Here is a 26,685-nt window from a genome sequence, read left to right as displayed (position 1 = left end):
AAACCTGTAGTTTCAAGTGTACATTCACTTACTTCTGCTTGTTGATTCTTTCCTAGATAAAGAGCACACACGCTCTGTACACAGCTGTGTCGTAGACACTGAGGGTGCACTAAACCCAACAAATAGAAGACATTTTGCCACCATCGGGCCACATACTCAACAGAAGGGAAAGCAGATAATGAGCAAATAAGAATACACATCTACATATGCCTCAGGGCCTCAGATACAAGGAAAAACACTAAGAATGGGACGGAATTTCAAATATCAGTTTTTGAAGTTTTAAATAACCAATAAAGATGTCTTACTAATTTACAGACATTAATTAAATTACTGTCTAACCGAAAGCTATGCACGCATGTAACAGTGCATCTACCATAAGGCCAGAGCCCTGCTTTCTCACAGAACACAGAGTAAGCAGAGGGAGATCCTGCTTCGGAAGATGCTAACTATACACACAGCCAAGACTCAGCATACTCAAGGAACTGGTTCCAGGCAGGAACAGCCCAGGCCCCATCCTGTGGATCCTAATTCTACAGGTGCCCTAATCTGTTGTAAAAAATTAATGTCTGCATATAATTTGTGTACATCCTCCTATACTTTAAACCTTCGCTAGATTACTTGTAATTACACATACTAGAAAAAGTTATGGTACTGTTATATGGGAGAAGGCCAGCACATCTTCCTGACAGGCAGCATTCCCACTGTGCTGGAGCTGCTTTACACCAATAACAGCCACACTGTGGTTCAATTACCCTAGACTGTAAGATGCAAATAATCTCAACTGTAATAAGACTCAAATTTAGACACTCTGACTCCATGGTCTCACAGATAAACTCAAGAAATGAAAAGACTTGCCCAGAGTAGTTTTTGACCAATCACTTCTCTGCCCATACAAACGCAATTCTTTTTTTTTTTTTTTCTTAAAAGGAAGAGTGTTTATTGCGGCACTTAGTTCCAGAGGATGGAGTCTGTCATAGCAGGGAAGGCAGTGGATCAGGAAGCTTACTGATCTCACATTTTTATCCATACACAGGAAGTGGAGATATACACAAATGCAATTCTTTTCACAAATACTTTTGGTTGAACTGAAATATAAAGCATGTGGAGTGTGCAAAGAGACCACAAAAAGTACGTCTAATACAGAGAGGATGAAAAGCAAGTGGGGAAGACCAGTGCAGCCGAGTAGGTGGCACAGAAGCCCCAGGGAAGGCTACCTCGAGAGAAGTCTGCGCCGCCCAGCAGCAAGCATTTCAAGCCTGCAAGAACAAAAGTAAATGCTAGCAGGGCTGGGGTTTTCAAGGGGCCACAGAAAGAGAAGACTGTGCAGAGTTGGAGGGAAGGGGTGCGCACCGCAGAGGCCCCTGCACAGAGGGACGAGAACGTCAAACACAAAAATGTTTTTGGCTTTGGCAGTGAAAAAAAATGGGAAGCCACTGGACTCCCAGCTGATCCTAAAACTGTTTAATCCCCAAAAAGTTAGCAATTATAGAATACAATTACTTAAATTCAAATAAAAACAAGTATTATGGAAGCTACTTCCAACTGGTTCCTGCGCTGAAGCTTGATTTGATCGTAGAAAAGAAGGTAAGGACTGGATATGGATGTACCCTTCAGTGTCCATTACCTGAGACACTTACTTCGAGTGCCAGAGTTCAGGGCCAGCTTGGGTAACATGACAAGATCTCAGCAAAAAAATAAAAACATCAACAACTTTAGTCATTTGGCCTTCCTTTTTGATTTATAACCAAAAATTTAGGTTAAGATCCTCAACGATCAACTTTTCCATGAAAACCAGAATTCTACAAACAATAATTTAAAAAGGAAACAGCTCAGCCCCTCTGCTGGGAGCTTAGTCTGACTCTCCTACCCAATGCTTCTGACCTTCAGAATCTCTTAGGACACAAAGAAGCCTGCAGACTTTCAGGCTCTGTAAGCCTACAACTCCAGAAACCTAGGTTATGTGGACCAACTCAGGCAGCATCGACCCACTGCACTGCCCACGGCTGTCCAGTACAAACCCCAGCCTCCGTGGTTCTAATCTGTGCTCACACCATTGCTCATGGTGGCTCTTTTCTTCACCACATACAAATTTTCTGTTATTGTCTTTAAACCTGTATAGGGTCCATGAAATGCTACTCTCTAGGTAATTTACTGCTTTCCTTCATTAGCATATTAACCATCTGAATTACCAGTTCAGAATTCTAATTCTAATCCTAAACCTACCATATAACTGACGAAGAGGGAAAGTTAAGAGAATGTAACTTAAGACCGAATGAACTGAGATCAAACAGTCAAGCTGTTAAGGACACACCATTCCCAGGACCCTGTCCTTCCAAGGACAGAGCTGTGACTGAACCTCACATACCTCATTGGCACCACTGAACAGCGGCTCTCCAGTGTGCATCTCAACCAAGATACAGCCAAGGGACCACATGTCGATAGCCAGGTCATAAGGCATTCCCAGTAGCACCTCTGGAGACCGATAAAAGCGACTCTGAATATACTGGTATATCTGAAACATATTTCAAAATAGCATTTAATCCATGTCTTGTTTATAGTTACATTCAATATCGGATTAAGAATACTACTCACAGCAACAGAAAAGTTAAACTCCACACCACGAACATGGTCAAATAACTAACATTACGAAGAATAACCAAGCTCAAAGCTGGTTGAGAATTCAGACGGAGAGTCTCTAGGTCCAAGAAGTCACCTGGCTACCTTGATTAGCAGGTTTCAGACCCATCCCTGAAGGCCCTTTCCCATGCATGTGCTCACCACCTCTCACTCTGACCCAGTACATAACAACTACAGATCTTGGAAACATTTTTTATGTAACAACAGTACACTTTAGCAGGTAAACTTTTTTTTAATTTATTTATTTATTATATATACAATGTTCTGCCAGCGTGTACACCTGCATGCCAGAGGAGGGTACCAGATCGCATTACAGATGGCTGTGAGCCACCATGGGGTTGCTCCGTATTGAACTCAGGACCTCTGGAAGAGCAGCCAGTGCTCTTAACCTCTGAGCCGTCTCTCCAGCCCAGCAGTTAAAAACATAATGGCCTAAAGAAGTAAGTTACCTCAGTTTGTCTAGACAGAGATAATCGTGTTTGATATTAAGACCACACACATGATTTGGCTTAAACTGAGGGAAAAATGGCTAACTGAAAACTCTACTAAAGTACTGTCTCGGCAGGCATGTGTTTCCATCCCAGGCGTTTTACTGACCTAACTAGAACAAGGCTAGGCTTTCCAGCAGCACCTGAAGCTACACATTTTGCTTCCTAATCCAACTTAGAAAATTATCTCCAAAACTATACAGCTTTGCTATTGTAAGATAAATTGCAGAAATGACAAAACCTAAGCTGCTAACTCAACTGACTATACAGCTTCACTATAAATTAGCGTGCTCTACTTAAACCTAGATATAAGTTGGAATTTATAAGACATTATAAGACAGGAATTTCACAAGCTTGAAAAGCAAAAAATGTGGATGCTAACATAAAAATAGTGAACCTTAGAATGTCAGATTAAAATTGGGTAGAGTACCTTCATATAAACAGAAAAGTATTAAGCATAAGTAAAGGGCTAGCAGAAGAAACCTTAATCTCTTCAAGAAGAAAATCTGTAACTTGTGTTCACACGTAAAGGACACCGGTGGCACAGGTGTCACAATGCTATACAGACTACGGCAGGAAGCTCTGCTTTCCTGACCAGGCACATCTCATCACAGTAGATACGTCTGCTATGAACAGCGTGAAGAAAGCCAGTTCTGATATATCAAGTCTTCGTCAAGTCTGACTTGGTGGGGGAAGCTAAGGCTTAAACTTATTTATCAAAACAAATATGCACACCACCTGCACTGTTTCTACAGTGTCAGAGTAACCCAAAACACCACATCTGTGTGTACTCCTCAGTTTTTAAGGAACATTTATCTTGGTGACTTAAGAGAAGTTATTTATAGTGAAGATCCTAGTTCAAGTTAAAATTACTCAAAATTTACATTGAAAGCTTTATTTGGAAGCTATAAATCACCTAATATTTAATTCTTTTATTCTTTCTTAAAAATGTTTACCATTAAACATAATTTTTAAATATCCACTTTAAAAAATCACCTCTTCCAATTCAAGTCAGATGTCAGCAGTGGGACGCATGTGCTGTACACGCAACGATAAATAGCCATGCTCTAATTGCCTCCGCACTGTAAACACATTACAACACTGTAAAGAGCTAACTATACTGCCCTGGCCAATTCCATTGCTAAGTCATGAGTCCTAAATGACACTCACCCTCTGCCCCAGCTGACAGGAGCTGCCAAAGTCAACAATCTTGATTGCACTCCGTTTGGGGTTGCACAGGAGGATGTTCTCAGGCTTTAGGTCACAGTGAATGATACTCAGTTCTGGCGTCGCAAGGAAAAGCAACGCTGTGCACATCTGTTGTGCAAACTTTCGTGTTAGGTTCAATGAGACCCCTCGGAAGTTGGTGTTCCTCAACAAATCATAGAGATTATAGGACAGCATTTCAAAGACTAAACAGAGATGGTTTCGAAACATAAAGTGGCGCTTCAAATGCACTGAAAGAGAAGAGAAATCGCATGTAAGTTACTCATGTTGGTGGGATGATAGTGAGCACACACTTGCCTTCTCCAGCCCTAACACTTCACCATCCAGCGCAGAGTGGACAGCAGGTTAGCCTGGAGACACCCCCACCCCGCAAAAACAGCCTGTTCTTCTAGGTTAAACAAGTACAGTGTCTGTCAAAATATGCCTAAGGCAACAAAGCACCACCTCACAGATCCCATCTGCTAAGATGGTGATTGTGACAACACTGCATCTGACAGCTGGCTTTCTTGAACATGTAAACCTGTGTTTAATAGTCATTTTCATCAATAACTGGCTACGGCTTATGTACAGCAGCCTATTTTTGTGTTTTAGGAATAGCATATGTCTGGAAATCATGGACACTAAAGTTCTTGGGAATCCATAATTGTCATATTCTCAACAAATTGAGAAAATAGAAATCTTGTCTAAGACTAAAAGTTTTGGAAAAAACTATGAAGTACAACCACAAGAAAGAAATGAGAGTAGGCCTATGACTGGGTTGCAGAAGATGGCTGCAGTGGCCACTCCCTCTCTAAGGTTGCTGATGAAACCCAAGGACTGTGCTCAAGAATTATCAGTGAGTACATCAGAGAAAGTCACTCAGAGGCTACTGGTATACAAGCATTCTCTCTCACACCACAAAGTGCCTGCAGGCCAACTGGTGCGACGTTAAGCCAACAATGTTAAAGTAGGGTGACTCTTCCCTAGAGTCTCACAGCATCACAAAAACAGCTTTCTCTACATACCTTTCCAGAAACTGTATTCAGACACCCATTGTGTGACTGACACACACACACACACACACACACACACACACACACACACACACAGTCCTGGACTGGCTGCCTTGAGCGGTCCAAATCTATAGCTGCTTTCAGACATGACAGGACATGATTTCAGGGGCCTTCACCAAACAAACGATGACTGCTTAGCCTGGCCGGAGCCTTATGTAAGGCACATATTTGTTACGGTACATATGGTAGTTAAAAGAATGTACAATTTGTACAACTTTCTGTGCCAATTAAAATAAGTGACACCTATATTGCATATTTTTTAAAAGTTAAAATGTGAAGTCATCAGAATAAATTATATCATCAATTGCCTTAAAATCAAATTGTACCACCAAAAAGAAACCTTAAAACCTTAAATTTAAGGTACAGGTCAAGCAACACTGCTGTGTCTAAAGTAGTTCTGTGCTGTTGTCATCCAAAACAGAACCCTCACTTTTGTTCTGAGTCACTATGAGTTTTCTGTATTACTGAACAAGAACCCAAACAGCCAAAATGCAAGGCACAGGAAAAAGGAAGGAGAAGAGGCACGTCAGAGACCTCTACAAACTCTGGCATCCTTTGATGCCCCTATGCCCCTTGAACAGAACCAGGCTTACTTGGCACTAATCAGACCTGATGTGTGATGACGAAAGCTTTTAAGATACACCCAGTATTATCAGGGACTATCCCGACAATTTCCAGAAAAGAAACTCAGGAGGAAAATCTAAGGCTGATGTCATCTCCCTGTGAGGTGCAGGAGACAGAAGACAGAGTGAACACGCTGTGGCCTGCTCCCCTACACTACAGCATCCAGTGCCTCACTGACAAAGCCTTGGGGGTGGGGGGGGGGAGTGGGGCTGAGAGCCACTCACAGTGCACCAGCAAGTCACCTGACTGTGGCTCCCTGGACAAGACACATTAAACCAAACAAATGGCACCTGCGAGTTGTGACTTAGGAAACAAGTAACAAATACCTCAAGACACTGCTGTCAGTTCACATGTAAACCACCCCAAAGATTTAAACATAACTCATGCTCTTCAAAGGAAGCTTTTACATGCCTACATTAAGAGGAAAAGCATCTTGATATAAGCAAACAAACAGAAGAGCCTTTACCTATGTAATACTTCATCTCCGTGTCGTGTTTGTTCATGAGCTCAAGCAGCCGCACTTCTATCTGCGCTTGGTTCAGAAACGCCTTCTTGTTCTTTATGATTTTAATGGCTACCCATTCCTGCTCGACTCTATCGTATGCTTTCACGACCTGCAAGCAAAAAGAAGTGATCAGCAGCTTCGTTAGTACAGCTGTGCAAACTTACATTTCTCCAGACTGCACTCTCCCTCGCTCTCGCTCAACTGCACGTTCTTCGCATGCTTCTGAGCGCAGCTGCTTCCACTCAAGATCATTCACTACAAGGCAGCTAACTCCACCTTGGCTGAACCTCCTCGTGTACGCTCAGTGTTTCCAGAGAGACACAGAACAGACAACTGTGTTAAACTGTCTTCCTCCTCAGAAACAAAATGACCCTGATGAACGCTCAGGTTAATTCTCACTCTTTCTTACTGAACAAATATATGCGTGTGTATGTGCAAGTGCATGTGTGCACATGTAAGTGCGCATGTATATGTATGTGCTTTTACTTTTTAAAAATAAAACAACTAGCCCAACGCTCGAGGATTTTTTATTGTTACCAGTAAGACAGGGTCTCACTGTAAAACCTGGCTGGCCTAGTGAAGTCAAGTGAAGACCAAGTGAAGTCCAACAGGCATCTTCCTGCCTCTACCGCTCCAGTTCTGGGCTTACAGACATACATCACCATTTCCAGCTCAACTATTCTTTTCATGTAGAAAAACTCTGATTTAATCCTAAGAATACATAAGAGTCTAATGCTTCTCAGAAAGTATATAAATTTATAATGTTAAATTAGATTCTTGTATATAAAAAATGATACAAGAGAATTAGTGTATTTTAAAAGTCAGCAATAAAGCACTATGAGAATGTTATAATTAGAAGAAATTTTAAAATTCTTCTACCCAAACATTAATATTTGACCTGTTTAATGCACTACACACTTATAGCATAATACAGTCTGTAGAGGCAATGGTTTTAGATACATCTGACCACATTTTAAAGAGTTTGGAGGTGGAAGGACCTCAAAAGACCCCCACATGAAGCCTGACGACCACTGGTTCAGGAAAGGGGAACCTGTGCACACTCCCCATCAGTCAGGAGCAAATACACAGAAATACTGAATGATACACGGGTGAGTGGAAACTGCACTCTTATGAAAACCTTTATCCACTGTCTCTTATGCCAGAAGCTACACCAGTGAACATGTGACCAATAGTTCTGATAATCTTCTACTTTGGTGACAATCCCACTCACTTTAGCAAGACAGGCAAGTGAGTACCCTGTGTCCAAAGGCCTACAGAGTAAAGGTTGTTCACCAGTAGAGAACCCACTGACTTAACAAGTAGCTGGTTGCTCAAATGCTAATGGGTAGGGGTAAGAGTGTATCTTGATGTGCACACTTAGTAGCAACTTTTAAAAGTGTCAATGCATGAAATCCACCACAAACAATGCTTACTTTAACTAGGCCCATGGTTCATGCTTCTGGAAATTTTCAATGTATAATCAGGACTAGTAAACAATGGCTAAAAGAAATAATAATAATAAAAAAAAATTTCCCTGATTTGATAGACCTGACAGAAAGCTAATATAAATGTGGTCACATTAGGGCCTGAAAGGCAGGTCCTAGCTGAGAATGTAAATACTGTACATGACAGCTAAGGAGTGAACAGCCAGCATAACCAGGTACACAGAGCCAAGTGTGCCTGTGTGCTCAGAGGGTGCACCTCTGCTCTGAGCAAAGGGGCACAAGAAGGCTAGGGTGGTGAGGGAATGAACGCACAGGGGCTGGGATGGGAGCAACAAGAGGACAGGTCCCGCTAGGTCCCGCTGAGGGCAAGTGCAGGTGCTGCCCTGCCACAGCTCGTGGCACGGCACTCCTTCTGTCTGGAGGGCCCTCAGCCCTCACTGAGAGGCAGGCCTCACCAGGGCTATGCTCAGGGCTTTACAGAGAGCAAAGACTGTCTCTGAGACACAGGAAAACATTCATAACAAGTGACTCCTAAAACACTGGGAAAGCCTTGACTCAGAAGAAAAAGGTGGCAGAGTCCTTTCCCTGCACACAAAGCCACAGACGCCAGCAGGTCCTGAGGACCTGGCTGAGCTGCACAGAGCTGGAGGCCTCAATGGTGCCAGCATATCTGCACCCATATTATCAGCACTCTGCTAAGTGTCGGTCTACAGCCATGGCTGCCAATATACTTGAGTCCTTAGCATGACCAGATCTGACCTATGACTATTACCTCCACAGTTCAAAAGAGCGTACTCTGCCTCTCTCCCGGCTCAGAGGAAGAAGCACAAGCAGACCCCACAGGCATGTGTCTGTCTCCTGAGACGTGCTCTCACACACTCCAAGCTGGTCCCAAGACACCATGCAGCTCAACATGAATTGAAACTGCTGGTACTCCTGCCACTACCGCCCACCCCAGTCCCAGGGTTACTACACCCAGTTCTACAGTTTGTTTTTCATCAAAGCAAAGGGAGAATTTTATGAAAAGTCACTTGGGCCCCACTTTACTTTACTCAGTAAAAAACTGATTCATATCACATTCTATTCCCTAACTTAATAGCATTAACAGTAAGCTCTAGCAAAAAGAGCGCAGTGGCCTAATGAGATGGCAGGTGGGCTGTTGGGGGCAGCTAGAGAGAAAAAAGTGGCATCTGCTGCAATCTCAATACTTAGGACTGAAGCAGGAACGTCCAGGCCAACCAGGGCCTTTGGAGACCCTGTTTCCAAAGAAGGAAGAACTGAGAGGGAATGGCAACTTCTGGGTGAGATAGGGTCCACATGCGAACAGGAGAACTGAGAGTGAGGATAAGGGGCCGAGAATGAAGAGAAGAGTCAGGTCCGCTGCAGTCACCACCCACAGGACTGTCCCTGCTGGTGCTCTGGGGTGGGAAGGAGAACCCAGAAGCCCGTCTGCCAGTACGAGCCCGCCTGGGTCAGAATGGCTGGGGAAACCCAGAGCACAGCCCCAGCCTCAAGAAGAGGAAGAAAGAGTGCTTGCTTGCTGCCTGAGAGGTCTGCTCAGACATAAGGCACCATCTCTAAATCAACAATGAACAACTGGTTAGACTTAGCCCTGACAGGGATAAGACTAGTTGTTAGCAATGAAAAGTAATCTCTTAGTCACTACCTAAAAGTAGTTAGTGGCAAAAGAAACATTTATAAAAATAATAGAGTTACTGGAATTTTTATAGCTGGAGAATTATGATCATTTAAATATTTAAATATATACTGTTCACATAAATGTATTAGTATCAAAAATGTGTTACTGAGGATTTACTATCACGATCAAGTAGAAATTTTAATTAATGAAATTCAAGCATTCTCCATTAAATTACCTGTCCAAATGAACCTTTGCCTATTAAGGAGTCAATTTCATAACGGTCCATCCACTTTTCTCCGTTTTTCACAATATAATCATAGTTATCGTCATCATAACCATCGTTGTAAACCTTCCGCTCCTTCTTATGACTGGAATCGTCTCCCTGGCCTTGTTGGTGTCTTCGCTTCTTTTTTGCATAGTAAACCTGAAAGGAGCATTACAAAGTTAACTGTGAATTAAATTACTATTGAGGATGTATGTATGTTCCCAACAAATCAGTATGAAATGAATGAACTGTTCTTTTCTAGTAAAACAATCCGAAACAAAATAAACATCTTCTGCAGTTACCATCCGAACGCAAATATATACATAACCATAAGGACATGTACATGATGGAACGCACTGCAGATACATTTCGTAAACAAGAGGTCTTCAGTACCCAAGACATCCCATTAAGATTCAAAGTACCTCACACTTGTTAATGTATGGCGTTATTCACATACAGTGAGATCACACAGATCTTAGAGATACAAAGAGGAAGGCAGGCACAGTGGTGCCCGCCTTTAATCTCAGCACTTAGGGAGGCAGAGGCAGGCAGATCTTTGTGAGTTCAAGGTCGGCCTGGTTTGTAAAAGAGTCTAGGACAGCCAAGGCTACACAGAGAAACCCTGTTTCGAAAAACCAAAAAAAATAAAAATAAAAAAATACAAGGGAACCCCAAACAGAAGAAGCAACATTTCATTCCCTCAAAGTTGAACTCAAAATTCAAGGTCTTCTGTGACCTCTTCTCCAGGTAATACTAATACTTAATATTAAGCAAAAGATTTTTTTGAATGCCAATGGATTGATGTTTTACTAAGATAATCCAATTTCTACGTTGAGTAAAAACTGATGAAATCCACGCCCATGCCTTTTAAAGCTGCTGGGTGACAAGAGTACCATTCCAAGAAATTGGTGCCTTGACACACAGTGACAAGGCAGCTGATAAATGAGCTTCAACAAAGATGCTATTAACAACAGTTTAGCCCCGTGTTAACAAACTGACATTGATACACTGTAAGAAACAATGTCTCAGATAGCTCCAGGTAACCACAAGGTGTAATGAACAAGTGTGCAAATCTACCTCAGGAACATTCACTGAGGCTTTCTCCTTTTGCCCTGACATGTTGCCTAGTAGGCACTAGAGGCACTGAACCACTGTAACATGTCTGTAACTAAGAACACCTTCCTGGCATGGGGCTCTGGAGCTGGCAGAAGGTAAGCCTTCCTTGTCAAGAGCTCCAGTGGAGACGCATGGCCTCTTCTGGGCTTTGTTAGAACACCCCCACTTCACAATTAACTTTAACACAGGAGCGGATGCCAGAAGCAAACGGCAGTCAGGTAGAAAAGGTCCAAATACCAGAAAATAATTTTTAGTGGCAACAATTCAAGTTACAAGGGAAATATTTCAACAGGCTTAAAAAAAAAAAATCCTATTTACAACAATGTAAGTTTTTGAGTATCTTACCATGGAAAAACACAGATAAAAGAACACACACAGCCAGGCATGGTGGCTCACACCCGTAATCCCAGCATTCAGCAGGTTGAGGCAGAAGGACTGCTGTGAGTTCAAGATCAGCCTAGGCTACAGAGTGTGATCCTGTCTTGAAAACAAGTAAATAATTTTTTTAGAAAAGTATAAAAAGAAATATGATTAGTTAAAATGAAGCAGATCCTTTTAGCTTAATATCCAATGATGTCAGGACTTCAGCAGAAAAAAATATATATGTATGTTTCATACATATGAACATTTAAGCAAAAGTCTACTGCCTACATACCTAATTATGTAATTATTAGTCACTCCTTGCTCTGAGGAAAAGCTATAGAAATAACTTAGTGCAGTAAATACGCCTTTGGAAAAGAGGACATTACTCACAACAGCCCTTGTTGATACATTTTCCATAGTTGTAATATCTATAAACAATTAACTTTGTAGAATTAATAATGCTCAGGTATTATAATCATTAGAAATACAATCTGCTTGTCTAAAGAGGCAACAAAAACTTGTCCCTTGATGTACTGACAATATAGAAGACACCATGGCAAATCAACACTCTTACCTCATTAATATGCTTGTATGTTTTGATCAAGTCGACAGAAAGTTTCCTCAGAGGAGCAGCTGCTGGATCACGGAAGGTTTGGGGCATCCGCCTCTGTAACATGACAATGTCAGGCATCACCTTAAATAGACAGAAAGACTAGCAGTTTAACTACACTGTGTAACAGCCTCTAGCACAGCTTAGTCAAGATCCCGCTACCAAACCTAGCAGGCGTCCCTCTACCAAACGCCTCATCAGCTCTCTGCCGTAACCTGCTGCCACAGCTACTCAAGCCCCCTCGACCAATGTCTAGTAACGCCGTTTCTGAAAAATTAGTAGTTTAGTCTATAAAATCTCAAAGTGACTTCTTTTATCTGGATTCTAAGAGTAACAACTCTGAAGCAAATAAATGAACTTAGAAGAAACTGTGGCCAGCTATCTAGGTTTAGACGTGTTTCCGCAAACAGTGCGATTACAGGTCCATCCATGATCCCGGAAACATGTGATGCCACCCACATACCTCTTCTACATACACTTCGTCCTATGACAATTTCTTTTCTAAAACCTGACTGATTTATAACAGGGGCTAAAAACACACCAAGCACTGACCAACCTCGGCTTCTTAACCCAGCCGACCGAACACAAGCTGGATGCTCAGAAGTGCCCGCTCCCTGTTCCAGAAGCAAGACTGAAAACGGCCCAAGCACGGCCATGTCCCGGAGCCCTCCCGCAAGCAGCACTGTGCACGCTCTGTCTAAGAGAAAGTACTATACACACTTCTACGTGACGACACAGAGCCCTGCCCTGACCAGCTGACCAAGGCTCTAGGCCAGTACAGGTGAACAAGGACACCACCAAAGGACATGACAAATGCACAGAGACACCCCTAAACAAAAAACCCACAAGCAATGAAGGAATGCTGAGACAGGAGACATCCCCAACAGAGTACCAACTGTTACCCAATACCAAATGCTCAGCCCTGAGAACACGCAAACAAGGACCATCACTGAGACTGAGCAGGTGATATTTAGGTAGCTACACTTCACTCCAACTCTATTTTCTAGTTCATTCATTTTACATCTAGTGCCTATCTTCATTTATAAGGAAACAGAATGCTATTTTCTGCCTTTCTGCTACTCTCAGAGAGATCAATGAAGTGCAAGGAATAGCACTTAACACTCACATCCAGGGAATGGCAGAGCTCAAGATGCCGAAAACTGTACTAGCCTAGAGATCAGGGTTCCACTGTGAATCATGCTCGTCCACACTCACCTTGATTATAATTCTCATTTCCTAAACATTTTTCAAACAGAACCTTTTATATTTGTACTCAACACACTTATAGCTGGCCAAAGCGGGGCACACCTGTAATCCCAGCACTTGGGGAGGCAGAGGTAAGCAGATCTCTGAGTTCAAGGCCAGCCTGGTCTACCAAAAAAAAAAAAAAAAAAAGGCGAGAAAAAGAAAAGCAAACCCTACCAGACAGTCAGAGTCTGCGTGGTTTTAACTCGAGTCCTACAAGCAGACCTTGGCTAACACCACATCCCCAAAGCATACTCTTGGTAAACTACACGGTGCCGGTGCTAAGGAAGACAGATCCCTTCTTCAAGACTGCCCGACAAGACTCAGAAACGTTTGCACTTTGAAACTTAATACTCTTTTGTGTGTTCTTCTGTGCCCTGGCTGTCTTAGAACTCAGTGTGTAAACAACCCCGGACTCAAACTCAGAGATGGCTGCCTCTGCATCGCAGTGCTGAGACGAAAGGTGTGCGCCACTACACCAGCCTCTACTGAAGTCTTTTTACAGCACATGAATTTATGGCTTAAATGAGAAATAATAAGCAAAACATCTTTTAAATGCTTCAAGACATTAATTGGCTATGAAAACAGATACTCGTAACTAAATTATCCACTAACAGGATATGGTGATAAAGACAATATTAAAGGAATTGTTTCTTGCTCTCTGTAAATGGCAGTTATCAATTCAAGAGTACTGTATGTAAGGAAGCAGGCTGGACTCTGAGGTCTGCCTCTACTCACACATACACAACTCAAAGCTGGACCGTCAGTCTCTTCAGCTGGAAAACATATTAGGCAACATCTATGTGACACGCTGATTTGAATTTGAAGCACATGGGAGAATGCCCTGAGCGAGTTCTGTTTCTTCAGAGCACATTCCGAGTGGCCGCGTGTGCTTTGGGGACTCAATGCTTCTCTCTGTGCTCCCCTCTGGTTCATGATCAAGAGCTTTCTAAACTTGAACATTCTGATGAACTGCCTCAAGTACCAAACATGGGCCTAACTTCTGAGTCACATGACTGCAGGAAACAAATCCTAAGCCCTTCACGATGCTGCTATCCCGTCTCTATGCTTTGCTAGTGCACTGTGAGAGGCTACTGACACAGGATGCCCATAATGCAGACGCTCAACCATAGCTAACTACCCGTTTAAACCCACACATGGCTCAGCCAGAGAAAACATATTTCACGTAACTAATCCACTGTAAAAGTACTTGTCATCCCCCACTTGCTCTGCTAAAAGATCTGAATGAAGCAATGGTCAACTAGAATCCTAACTCTGTGAAGAGCGGTCCTATTCCTTACTCGGCAGATCAACTCTACCTCACACGCAGCCAGTGAGGAGACTCGCCCCAAACAGTGACTAAGGAAGGGCACAGCTACCACAGACACTACGATGCACCTACGCGTGCGCATACAATGCGCTCACAGAGATTTCAGCAGTCTTCTCAAACTCTCACTTTATGAAAAACTGCTGGATCTGTAGTCTGAACATTAGAATAAGCAGCATGCTTAATAGTCATATATTCTTCCTTTGAATCTTAAGGACTTGTGTCTATAATTTTATAAATGTAAAAAAGTTACTTTTAACATAAAATCAGTTCTCATGAACTGGTTGTAATTCTTTCCTGTGCCTTTCTTAAATTACCTTTCCATAAATGATTTTTTTATTTTAAACATTCTTCTTTAAAAATAATAATTTCCTCTTCTTTATTTCAGAACAAGAAGCTGTGCTTTTTCTGAGTATCCTTCAATGAAGTGAAATTCACATAACCAGCAGGTGAGGAGAATCAACAAACTTAAATACAAACTTCTAAACACCATGTTCTGTCTACCAACTCTTCCATTTAGCACGTAAAACTAAAGCTGTTTTGCCATTTTACTGGTCTAGTATTTTCAATGGGATACGCTATAATTTCAACATCCTTTCTGATAATAATGAAATTACCTGGTTAGTTAGAGGTTGCTGAATCTGGTCAGAATATGATAAGGCAGGAACCTGCTGGTCACTTATGTTTGGCTGGCGACGGTCACTGTACTGATGTGAATGGGGCATCTGTCCAGCCATCTGAAGGCCAGCAGCATGGAATGAAAATGACGGTGCAAGCCGAACAGATGAAGGTTTGCATGCTGAAGTCTCTCCTCCTGGGAACACAGAAGTGAAGTTTTAACAAGTATTGACATCCTACTGCGTCATGTGATGTATGTCAGCCACTTAAATTAGTGCTTTAGGACATTCGATGACACTAAAAACCTCTGTAACAACCAACAGGTTTAGTCATTCAACATCACAGCTTCACAGCTATATATTAAAATAGTATAAGACACAATATAAATTTCTTTTGAGTAAGCTTTTAGAGAGCTTTTGATAACAAACAGTAACAACTTATATATTACACTTATTTACTACTTTTATTTTGTGAATGTGCGCACGTGCACACACGGAGTTCAGAGAGCAGCCTGCAGGAGTAGTTTCTTTACGTGTACCATGTGTGGCTTAGGGTTTAAAGACAGGTCATCAGATTTGGCACCAAGTTCCTTTACATACTGAGACACCTCGGCAGCCCCAAAGTAGCAACTTTTATTTGTTTGTTTTGTTGTTGTTTTGTTTTTAGAGACAGAATTTCTCTGTGTAGTCCTGGACTTCGTAGCCCAGGCTGGCCTCGAACTCACAGAGATCTGCCTGCCTCTGCCTCCTGAGTGCTGGGACTGCAGGCGTGCCCTCGTACAAGTAACAACTTTGAATACTTCTTCTCACATATGAAATCCAACACTTCTTGAGAAGGGCCTTGCCAATTAAGCAGCTCCTCACCACCAGTCTGAAAGCACAGTGCTGACAAGGAGCATCAGTGGCTGACCCACTCCACAGCCGGGGGAAAACTGCAACATGATGTTCTGCACCAACAAAGGGAACCAAGAGTTGAGCAAAAGCCGGGTGCAGTGACGCACTTCTGTGATCCCAGCACTCAGGGAGGCAGGGGCAGGCAGATCTCCGTGAGTGTGAGTTCAAGGCCAGCCTGGTCTACAAAGTGAGTCCAGGACAGCCGAGGCTACAACAGAGAAACCCTGTCTCAACCCCCCCCCCAAAAAAAAGTGGCAACCTAGGGAGGGAGGGTGGAGGGAGAACAGAGCCCTCAATAATCACCCACCAGGTAAGCTAGGAGCCATGATTATACTATCCACAGCAGAAAAGGAAGATGAACACTGTAAGTCCATAGAACCACTGATGGCTGACTAAGAAAAAGTAATCCTTCCTTAAAAAAAGTTTCTTATCTCCAGCAAACTTGTTATTAGAAAAGGCAGATTTAAAACCCTGGTTATGGGGTGGCGAGATGACTCAGAGGCTAAGGGCACTGGCTGCTCTTCCAGAGGTCCTAAATTCAGTTCCCAGCAGCCACATGGTAGCTCACGACCTTCTATACTGGGATCTGATGCCCTCTTCTGGTGTGCAGGTGTACACACAGATAGAGCAGTCACATATAAAATAATAAATCTTTAATACCCAATTCTAGCCCCCAAATACTTGAGTCTCAACTTACATGAATGTCCAGTTCACCAGACCACACTGCCCAGAACAGGACCCTGTTCTCTCTGCCCAGAGCTGCTGTTTTAAAGGCTCTCAGCAAGAGCATGGCTAAGGCAGGCTACAGTCTAAACCTCAGTCTACCGCACATCTGTAAGATCCCTGCACACCCAGCTCCATGACAACAGAAACTACCTGACAATGGTGCTGGGCAGGGAGCAACCCTAGGAACTTAGATATGGCCAAATATTGTCACCATCACTGCACACCAAGCACCCAACTTTACTGAGCCGGAGCACAAACCACGTGGACATTGTGCAGCCTGGCAAACCACATCACCTAACTGAATGCTAAACGAAGCCTGCAGACTCAAGGGAACAAAGCTCAGGCCCCAGAACTCCAGTCGGCTTCTTCCTTTCTACCTCAGCAAAGGCCCACACCATCGTGAACAAACTCTGGAGTCACAGTAGAGGGTCCTCGTCACAAGCCACCTTACCATCAACCCCCAGTCTTGGGGATTCCATTTCCTAGAGAACATGCAAATGCAAGCTCTTCTCCTTTCTAGCATCAAGACAGAGTCCTGTTGGCTGCTTATCATCATCAGCATGTGTGCACCTCTGCATTTTCAAAAGATGGATTGCTAGAGTGACCTTCCTAAAATGTAGGGCTCAGACTGTCACCTTCTGCAACCTTTCTTTGGCACTGTTGTCAGATCAGCTTGCCTTGACTATGCTGTAGCTATACTGAGAGATTAGACAAGTCAAGTGACATCAAACTGACTTTAGGAGATAATAGAACTTTTTCCAAACTTTTCATTTTCAGTCAATTAAATACAGAAACTACTCAATTAAGGGGAATGAATTAACGTCCAGAAAGTTATCCTAAGTAACTGATGTGAACAAAGATGACAGTCATGCCTGTAACAGCAAAAGCTCAGAATCCTACTTGTCAAACAGTATGGAGAAGGGATGTAAGTCTCCATGCTAAAAAGATGGCAGGCACATCAATGAAATTGGAGGTCCCTAATTCATGGAGACCTTCAGCACTAGCACGATGAAAGGGGGAACCACTCTGGGTCTTAGTTTCCCAATCAATAACCGTACTCAATACCACAAGTCTAACGAGGGGCTGACTGCAACTGGACATGCAGACCTCAGACAGAGCTTCACAGTCAACGTCTCGAAAAACAGTTGATATCATACTACCTTAAAAAGATCTACAAGATAATTAACTGCTTTTTTGTTGCTGTTTTCAGTTGTGTTAGCCTAGCACTCAGGAGGCAGGGTTCAATGCCATCCTGGTCTGCTCATCAAGTTCCCAGGTCAGCCAAGATTAAATGTCTTAAATAAATAAACAAAAAGGTGGAAAGTTGTTCCCCAGATGACTCCACAATAAGCATGGTCTGACCACACAGCATGCTCGAGGCTCCCGACACACTTTCCTTATCAGTTGGGGGGGTGGGGGGAGTCCCTGGCTGAATGAGTATCTGTGTGCACACAGGTGTTTTCTTGTCCGTATGTGCTGCATGTTAGGTGATAAAGAACCTGATGATACTCCTTTTACAATCCGCCATGAGTCTGTCAATAAATGCAGACTCACAGGAACAACTATCTTTCTCTTCCGGGATTATTTTAATTAAATTTTTATTTTTTTATATTAATTACAGTTTATTCGTTTTGTATCCCAGCTGTAGCCCCCTCCATAATTCCCTCCCAATCTCACCTTCTTCCCTCCCTCATCTCCCCCAGTGGTCTTCTGGGATTTTAAAGCCCTTTCTTATTGTGCTGTGTATAAGAAGATATACTTGATATGTTCATTATCTTATGTGACACTCAATTCTATAGATAAATGTGAGAAATCAGAAAGTTCATTTCCTCCCATGATACCAGTAAATATTTACGGTATCTATTGGAGTTGGTCTAGTGCTGTGTGTTCCAATACTAATTACTGCCCCCCATCTGGTTGCCGCCCAGGTGAGCACATTATCAAGTACACCTGTCTTTGTTGTGTGAACCTTGCTCTACCTAATTTAAAGTTGACTAGTTAATAAAGATGCTGAAGCCTGTGACTGGGCAGAAGAGAGGTAGGCAGAGCTTAGGTTCTGGGGCTTGGGGTCTGAGAGGAACCACCAGGAGGGAGGATGAGGAGAGGCAGCAGAAGATGTATGTAACAGGAGAGGAAACTGAGAGAAGAAAGTCGCCATGGGGCAGTATGGACCATGAGCCCTCGGCCATGAGAGCTAGCCTCATAGAAGGGAAACAGCCCAGACAGGAATGACTAAGGCAAGAAACACGGGGTGTGTAGCTGGGAAACAGCAAAGTAGCTTAGAGGGTTGAAACCTGCCAGTTACTGTGCTCTAGCGCGTTTCCATTCTAATAGGCCTCTGTCTCTACTATCTGGGAACTAGCTGGGGTAAAGAAGCCCAAGGCTGTACTATCAGCACCACAGCAGGCATCCACTCACCTACTCCTTTGCTACTATAAGATTCCAAGAAGACAAACTGGTGCAAACAGTTCTCTCAACCTGACAGTGAATGAAGCAAATTACCATGTACGTATTCTTCCTACACTTTCTACCTCTATTCACACTCAAATGTTAATTTAAAAGTGGACACTCAAAAAAAAAAAAAAAGAGTGGACACTCCTAGCAGAGATGGTAAGTTAATAAAAACTAGGTGGAACCAGACGAATTTGCTGGTATTTGGCTTCCTTTGGGCTCTAAAGTAACAATGTTGTATGATTCAACCCAATACCTACCACATTACAAATGATCCTTACACCACATTAAACCAACAAGCAGCTATAATATTAGCCTTACCATTATATTAGAGTATACAACAACACACACTGGCATATCAACTGATGGAGTTTCCTGGTGAAGCTGTAACAGTGCATTCGAAGCTCAGTTCCACAAGTAGTTCCATTACTGAAGCGCATATGCAACATTCTAATGTTCCCTTCATATTCTTCTGAATCCTGTGAACTGTTCTTACCACAAAAGCATGTTTTTAACTTTCAAAAACCCATTAAAAATTTGTTGTCAAATTAACAGCTTGAAAACCAAGTGTTTGTTGCTGTGTTCTGGGCAGAGCTATGGCAGCTAGGGAGCAGGTCCCTGGGGAAGGGCAACACTGGCTATGTGAAACAGTCCACCAGCAGGCTGGGGTCCAAGGATGCAGTAAGACTCAACACGGCAGAGCCAAGCCAAGAGCAGACTACAGAGCTGTGGAAGGGCTGCACACATGCGCACAGGGAGAACCAGCCACTTGCCTGACGTTCCGCACGCCCACGGGCACTGGTGTGCAGTGCCCTCCACTCAGCCCCCGAATGTCTGCTACTAAAGTGTGGTAGAAGACTGGTGACTGCGTGATCTGTACTAGATTTTAAAGAATATGTATAGCCGACCTAATAACAATACTAAGGAAGATATAAATGAAAATAATTCCAAGTTAACCCTTAACATTAGAGTGCACAAAGATGAAATACCAGGAGCAACCAGGTTTGCATAGAAATAACCTACAAAATTCCCTATCAGGAAAAAACAAATGATAAGGAGGAAAAACTGTCTGAGGAACAGGCAGCTGAGCTGGAAAGCATGGCCTGGGATTAAGAGGGTGACGGCTGTTGCTCAGTTCACACCCACAGCAGCAGCCTGGCACACCCCTTGCATTCAGTAGGTAGTTTTTCGGTGGCTGAATCCACCACATACTAAATCTATACATGAAGAAAGCGTTGCGAGGGGGAGAAGAGTTGGAGTCGGAAGTGAAGAGCAGGCTTCTCAGAGCACAGGTTACTGTTACACAGCAGCCTCCCTTTGTTCTTCAGAGTCCACACATAGTTCAGTCAGAGCCCAGCTCTGGGGCTGCTGGGGTTGGTACATTAAGATTAAACTACATCAACTGCAGTTTTGCTGACTCTAACAATAAGGAACTGTTTAATAGGAATGATCCTACATGAAAGACGTATGAACTGATTTACAGTGACCAATGTATGCTGCTCCATGATATATGTCCACACATGTATGCACATGCCATTGTGCATAGAAACAGCATAACAAATAATCAGTAGTTCAAGTTCTTAGTGGCATTGGGATGTGACCAAAGCCTACACCTCAGACTTCCACTTCTGACCACTTTCAAGTACCTCATTCACCCTGAATGACTACATAACTAGCCGACAGGTTTTCAGACTAGCTGTGACCATTGATAATGAGCCTCACCATCACTCTGACCCTCTGTCTGGAGGAAATCTGTCAGAGAGCTGTGTGGAGAGAGAAGAGAGTTCAAGACTGGCAGGAATGTGGAAGTCATGCCTGGATTCTCATCTTTGGCTAAGCTACACAGTAATGGAGGACATCCACACCCATCAGAAAGCTGTGAGCTAAACAACTATGAGAACCCACAGGCCAGCGGGACACTGCATTTCAACCAACCTGAGGGAGTAAACCAAGATAAACACGCACAGACATCCAACACAGGTGCAGGGCTCACCTGCCTCTACTGTAAAACAAAGGCTTGACCTTCTAACAGACAGAAAAACACATCTCAAAGGGTGAAGACAAAATCACATACTCTTCAAGGAGGACAACAAAATCTGGATGCTGAACAGCTCAGCACATACACTACAATAACATCAACCAAATCCACCATGCCAAAAGCCGCAGGGAACTGCAAGAGTGTAAACATCCATTAACAAGAAATAAAAAAATTAAAACACAAAAACTGCTTCTAAAAGGAAACAGTATAATCTTACCAGAGAAGTGGATCTGATAGAAGGAACCACATGGAAATTCAAGGAATGAGAAATGAGGTCATTTACTTCATAGCACATCAGTCCCTAGAGATCAGTGAATATATACATACATGTGTGTATGTATGTATGTATGCATATACCAGAAACTCACCAAATTAAGATGTTAAAAAAAATTAATGGGAAAAGTAAATATAAATCTCAATGAAACATTCAACAAAATGGTTGAAACCAGCTATGAAAAAAACCCAACAAATCATTAAAGGAGCCAGACGGTTTGTACACACAGGTAAACCACTGACTTTTGAAAATCCATGAGTACCATCAGAAGAAAACAAATCCTCTTCAAGACAACCAAAGAAAGAGACCTCCAGCCCACACTTGTATATCCAGTGACAATATCCACGTGTAAAAAAAAAAAAAAAATGCCATCAAAATAATTTTTCAACAAAAGAACTTGTCAACATCAGATACACACTCAAAAAAAAAAAAAAAAAAAAAAAGCTCAGGGAGGTTCACAGAAGTAAAATGACTACAAACAGAAGCTAAGGTCCACGTGGAAAAAATACTCCTCAAAGACAACTGTGTGAGCAAAAATAGCCTATTATGGAGCTCTTTACATTTGTAAAGACAAAGTAGCACACAGATAGGAGGACTGGGGAGGCACAGAGAGCGGCTGGGCAGTGCACACAGCAGAGCACTGAGAGCAATGAGATGGGACACGGGAGGACAGGCTCAGGGAAGAGGCTGCAAACGTCTACATTTAATTTACTGCAGACTTCACATGTACTTATTTCTGAGGCGCTGCACTATCCAGCAAGCTAAACAACAGAAAATTTTATTTAACTTCATGGCAAAAGTATTTTTACCTCCTAATTATAAAGAGGTGTGCCAAGTCCTTACTGTTGAAATAATAAGCTAAGAATGTAATAGATGTTCTATTTTTTAACAGAACATGGAATATGAAAAATATTAAAGTAGTCCCTGGACAGAGCTGCTGGGTGTCACAAGCCACTGCACTGTTAGACCTCACATGTGCAAACTTATATTTCTCTATTTTAAATTTTACACTAAAACTATTTTAAATGGCAAAAATATAAGATATATAATAACAGGCTGCATTTTATAGATGCTGACAGCACTGAATTTTCCAAGTGGAGAAAAGACAATTTTTCTGATGGTACCTATACTCCTAAAACATTAAAAAAAATAATAAAAATAAAACCATCTAAAACTTTTCACCCTGTTTAAAGGTTACCAATCTGCCTTTGAACCCACTAGGAATGAAAGGGCGAAGAAGCTTGGGAATCACAAAAAGGTAAACAGAGATGCCATGTGGCAAGATAAAGTCTGAGAAAAGAGTAAGCTTTGAAGTAGGAGTCTCATCATTGGCTTGAAAAGAAAAAAGGGGAGGGGATACAGAGAGGAACAGAAGAAGAGAGGAAGGAAGGAAGGAAGGAAGGAAGGAAGGAAGGAAGGAAGGAAGGAAGGAAGGAACGAACTAGAGGCGCCCTGTGCAGAGCAGCACCTCTCCATCTGCCACATGTGGCTTAGGGATGACACAGCTGCAGGAGCTCCTCAGCTGCTGCTGCCTCACAGACGTCACACTGGGCTAAAATCTGCCATTAAGAGATTTAGCAACACCAGCAAAAAATAGTAGATCTTTTATATAGTAACAACAAATAAGACTGGCTGATAGTTCTTAACTTCCTACAAGAAAACTTTTGGAAATAGTAGTATTTTACTAGAAACAGTCTCCATTTTTTGAAAACAGCAATAAAATAATGGCCACTTGTATAACTGTGCTTTAAATCTGAGGCAAACACAGTAACACTTTGCAGCAGTTGTTTTTCTGTGGCCCTTACTGGCTTAGATAAGTAAGCATTCAGTGAAGGCTCCCAAGAAATCACAAACTTTTTTCTAGCTTATCTACTTTCCATCTTTCAGTGGCCAACAGTATGCACAGCTCTGGAGAAAGCTCAGCTTTACCGCTGCCAGCTCAGAGCCCTGAAGGAATAGCCCATGGCTTCTCTAGACAAGGCAAAAGCTATCAAAGCAGTCCTTTCCCAGTATAGCATCTCAGCACAGAGCACACTGCACACATGGAGAGAGCCAGACTGTGGGCGTCTCATCAGGCCAAACTAAGACCACATCCCTGAAAATGCCTGACATCTACTCCCACTGGTAAGAGCGAACTGTGTCCGCAGGATTCGCAGTCCTATCCAAATCAGTAGGTAGACAATGGGAGGCAGTTTGAGGAGGGTCTGAATCACACTGCTCACAGGCTAGCCCATATTTAGAGCAAAAATTCCTTCTTCACATAATCAGTATGCACTATACTGACTGTAATCAAATAATTGATTCTATAAATCAACCTAAGAAAGGACTGTCCATCAGAGTAGATGGTCAGATAGGATCAGATGCTCTACCATCTTTCAGTGGTGAAAATGAGTCACACACAGTGAAGGATGTCCCAGGTGAGTCACACCAGTGAAAGGATGTCCCAGGTGAGTCACTATACAGTCACTTTGTCCAGGCCTTAACAACACATTGTATCTTCTACATAAATGCCAAGTACAAAAACACCGAATCATCACAAAGCCATCAAAAAAGTCCCCAGAAGTTGACTGCTTAGCTGCTTTTTCCTCTACAGAAAAGAATTAACAACACAAAAAGAGATAACTAGATATAAATACAGCAGAGCCCTGTACCAACCACAGGCCACCAGACTTTCAACTATGCCACAACAATACTGCATTAAAAAATGCCTAAAGACTAAGTCTCAGGCAGTCTCTCTGAAAACAGTTGCTTCAGGCCTTCCTTTCCTTCTAAGGCAGGTTCTGCAAAAGTAGCTGGGGAAAAAAAAATTTTTTTTTTAAAGAAAGAAAATTATTCTCTCTCTTATCCCAGGATAAACAGGGAGCCGTGTTCACACTCCTAACTCTTCTTAGTTCCAGCTAAACAGCTATTAAATAAATAAGATATTTTTTAAGCCAGTTAAGTTCTTGGCATCTCTATACTGAATTATAGCTTAACACTTAAAATTATCCAATGAAGCCATCATTTGGCTTAATGATTCCAATTAAAAGGGTATGTATTTACAGGATTTTCTGTGACAACCCACTGAAAAGACAAGGTGTTCCTCTGAACAAAGACACTTTAAACGTTAATCGTGAGTGGGCTTGATGGCATGCACCTCTAAGCCCAGAGCTTGGGAGACAGAGGCAAGTGGACCTCTCTCAGTGTGCGGCCACTCAGGGACCCACAGTGAGACTCTGTCAGTCAGCCAGTCAACATAATGAGCCAAATTAACTGCACAATAATGTTTTAATATTTAAGAATAAATGACCTCTCGTGAAAAGTCTATTTAGGGAGTAAATCTTACCCTCTTCACATACACTAGGCAAAAGCAGTTGACACTGCATTTCAATTCTATACCTAAGCAAAGTCATCTACTGCATGTCCCAAGGCTGCATGTATCCTAAATGCACATGGCAATACTTCAACCTACATGGTACAACTGACATCACTGAGGCGGTCTCCCTCTCTGCACTCAGTCACTGAGCACCACAGAAGAGGAGATGAAAGCAAAAGCTAAGTGTGCAAGCAAAGCTTTACACCCAGGGATCGTAGTTCAGTATGGAACCACCAAGTTTCTTTTTCCCTCTCATGAAGCAAGCTTTTATAAGCAAGGAGCACTGCTGATAACAACAGATGAAAACCATGGGTTCCTATGACATTTTACCATAGCTCTGTGTAGCTGTCAACAGTTAAAGCAAGAATAAAACATGAAAGCATTTAGCAGACTCTAACTTTTTGCAGAACTGTGTCAGTAAGTCACAGTGCCAGACGTCCTGTGTGAGGCCCACTGCAGCAGCGTCTCTGGGGAAGACGTGGCCAGCAATCCCTTGGCAACACCTCCTGGGAAACAGCGTCCTCAGAAGGCAGACCAGGTCCATTTCCAAAGCCCTGGTGTTCCCTACCATGCCTCAGAGGCAGTAATGGGAAATCCTTAAGAAATCCTACAGACTCCTCCAAAGAGCAGGCTGCTGGATCTGCACAGGCATGAAGATGCTGTGCATCAGTGAGAGCATGTCTTGGCAGGGTAGAAAGGGCACCGTTGGGAGGACATCTGCTCCAGGCACAATCCACGTGGGTAGCTGTGGCCATGGGGGACACGATTCTAAACGCACTTAGGCAAGGTAGAATTCACAAGTTTCAAAAAGCACATTTTTAAAACAAAGAAAAAAGGCCCTAGTTATGTCATGGTCTGCATACAGGGTGCCCTGTGAGGAACACAGAACTGGGAAGCACTTCCCAACCTGCCTCAGGCTGCACCCGCAGCGGCCTTTCTTTTAAGCAGCAGCTTGAATATGACCAGAGGACACAGACAGAACAGTTCAGGGCTGGAAACACAAGTTGGCTGGGTATGCTCAGTGGACTTAGCATACACAAAAGACCCTGATTTCAGCCCCTAATACAGGGCATGCTGGGAGTGGGAGTGAGGGAAAGTGTGCCAGGCTAAGCAGCATGGATGTGGTATAAAGCAGGCTACAAAGCACACACAAGAAAAAGTGTACTGGAGTGTCACACTCTCACGGCTCTGGAGCCAGTGTACCACTGATGACTCTGGATGTGCCCACTAGGTCCTTACCTCTTTTTCCAACTAAGATTGGGCTAGTTTAAAATGACAGACAGCCCACCAAACTCAGAGAGACGATAAGCAAAAGGGATCAGTTGTAGGAAAGCAGAGAGAATCAGTGCTTTACTTCAACAGCCTGAGGCTGCAAATGCCTCTGCGAGGTCAGTACGTTAAAGCAGAGAGATGGATGACAACCTGTTTACATCTGCAAGACCCTCAGTTTCTGAGCCCAGGTTACCCAGAACAATGGTGACCACTAGAAGTCAGAGGAGAAAACTGAACTCAGTGGTGGTGTTTTTCCAAATGTATCTTGACCTGAAATTCAAAAACCACTTCTGGGCATACCCAGGGCTTTCCACATTTTCAAGAACAAGACAGTTAAAACTGTTAAAAATACTAAGAAGATTTCAGTATCAAAACAAGAGGGACAGAGAGAGGGCTCAGCACCTAAAAACACAGAGGATCTGAAGTTAGCTGCCAGTGAGGTGAGTCTTTAATCCGATGGCCCTCACAGCTCCTACTTACTGGAAAGCTTCAGATATTGGTCTTAACTTTTGTTT

At 42.8% G+C, this 26,685-nt stretch overlaps 1 protein-coding gene across 3 annotated transcripts in view; it reads right to left on the bottom strand.

Moving 5' to 3' along the window:
• The window catches only part of Dyrk1a (dual specificity tyrosine phosphorylation regulated kinase 1A), a 116,789-nt gene that overhangs the window by 18,274 nt on the left and 71,830 nt on the right, over nt 1-26,685 (bottom strand). For 2 of the 3 annotated variants that reach the window (XM_060370799.1, XM_060370801.1), the window contains 6 exons: nt 15,161-15,357; nt 11,936-12,055; nt 9,853-10,041; nt 6,495-6,642; nt 4,296-4,582; nt 2,366-2,512 (listed from right to left, as the gene is read on the bottom strand). In XM_060370799.1, coding sequence (XP_060226782.1) covers nt 2,366-2,512; nt 4,296-4,582; nt 6,495-6,642; nt 9,853-10,041; nt 11,936-12,055; nt 15,161-15,357 — 1,088 coding nt within the window. The remainder of the gene's footprint in view (nt 1-2,365; nt 2,513-4,295; nt 4,583-6,494; nt 6,643-9,852; nt 10,042-11,935; nt 12,056-15,160; nt 15,358-26,685) is intronic. The other variant, XM_060370800.1, reaches the window with a different exon arrangement.

The sequence above is a fragment of the Meriones unguiculatus genome, chromosome 17, assembly GCF_030254825.1.
Source record: "Meriones unguiculatus strain TT.TT164.6M chromosome 17, Bangor_MerUng_6.1, whole genome shotgun sequence".
In the NCBI taxonomy this organism is placed as follows: Eukaryota; Metazoa; Chordata; class Mammalia; order Rodentia; family Muridae; genus Meriones; species Meriones unguiculatus.
Note: the sequence above shows the minus strand (reverse complement) of the source record. Positions and strands in the feature narration are given on the sequence as shown.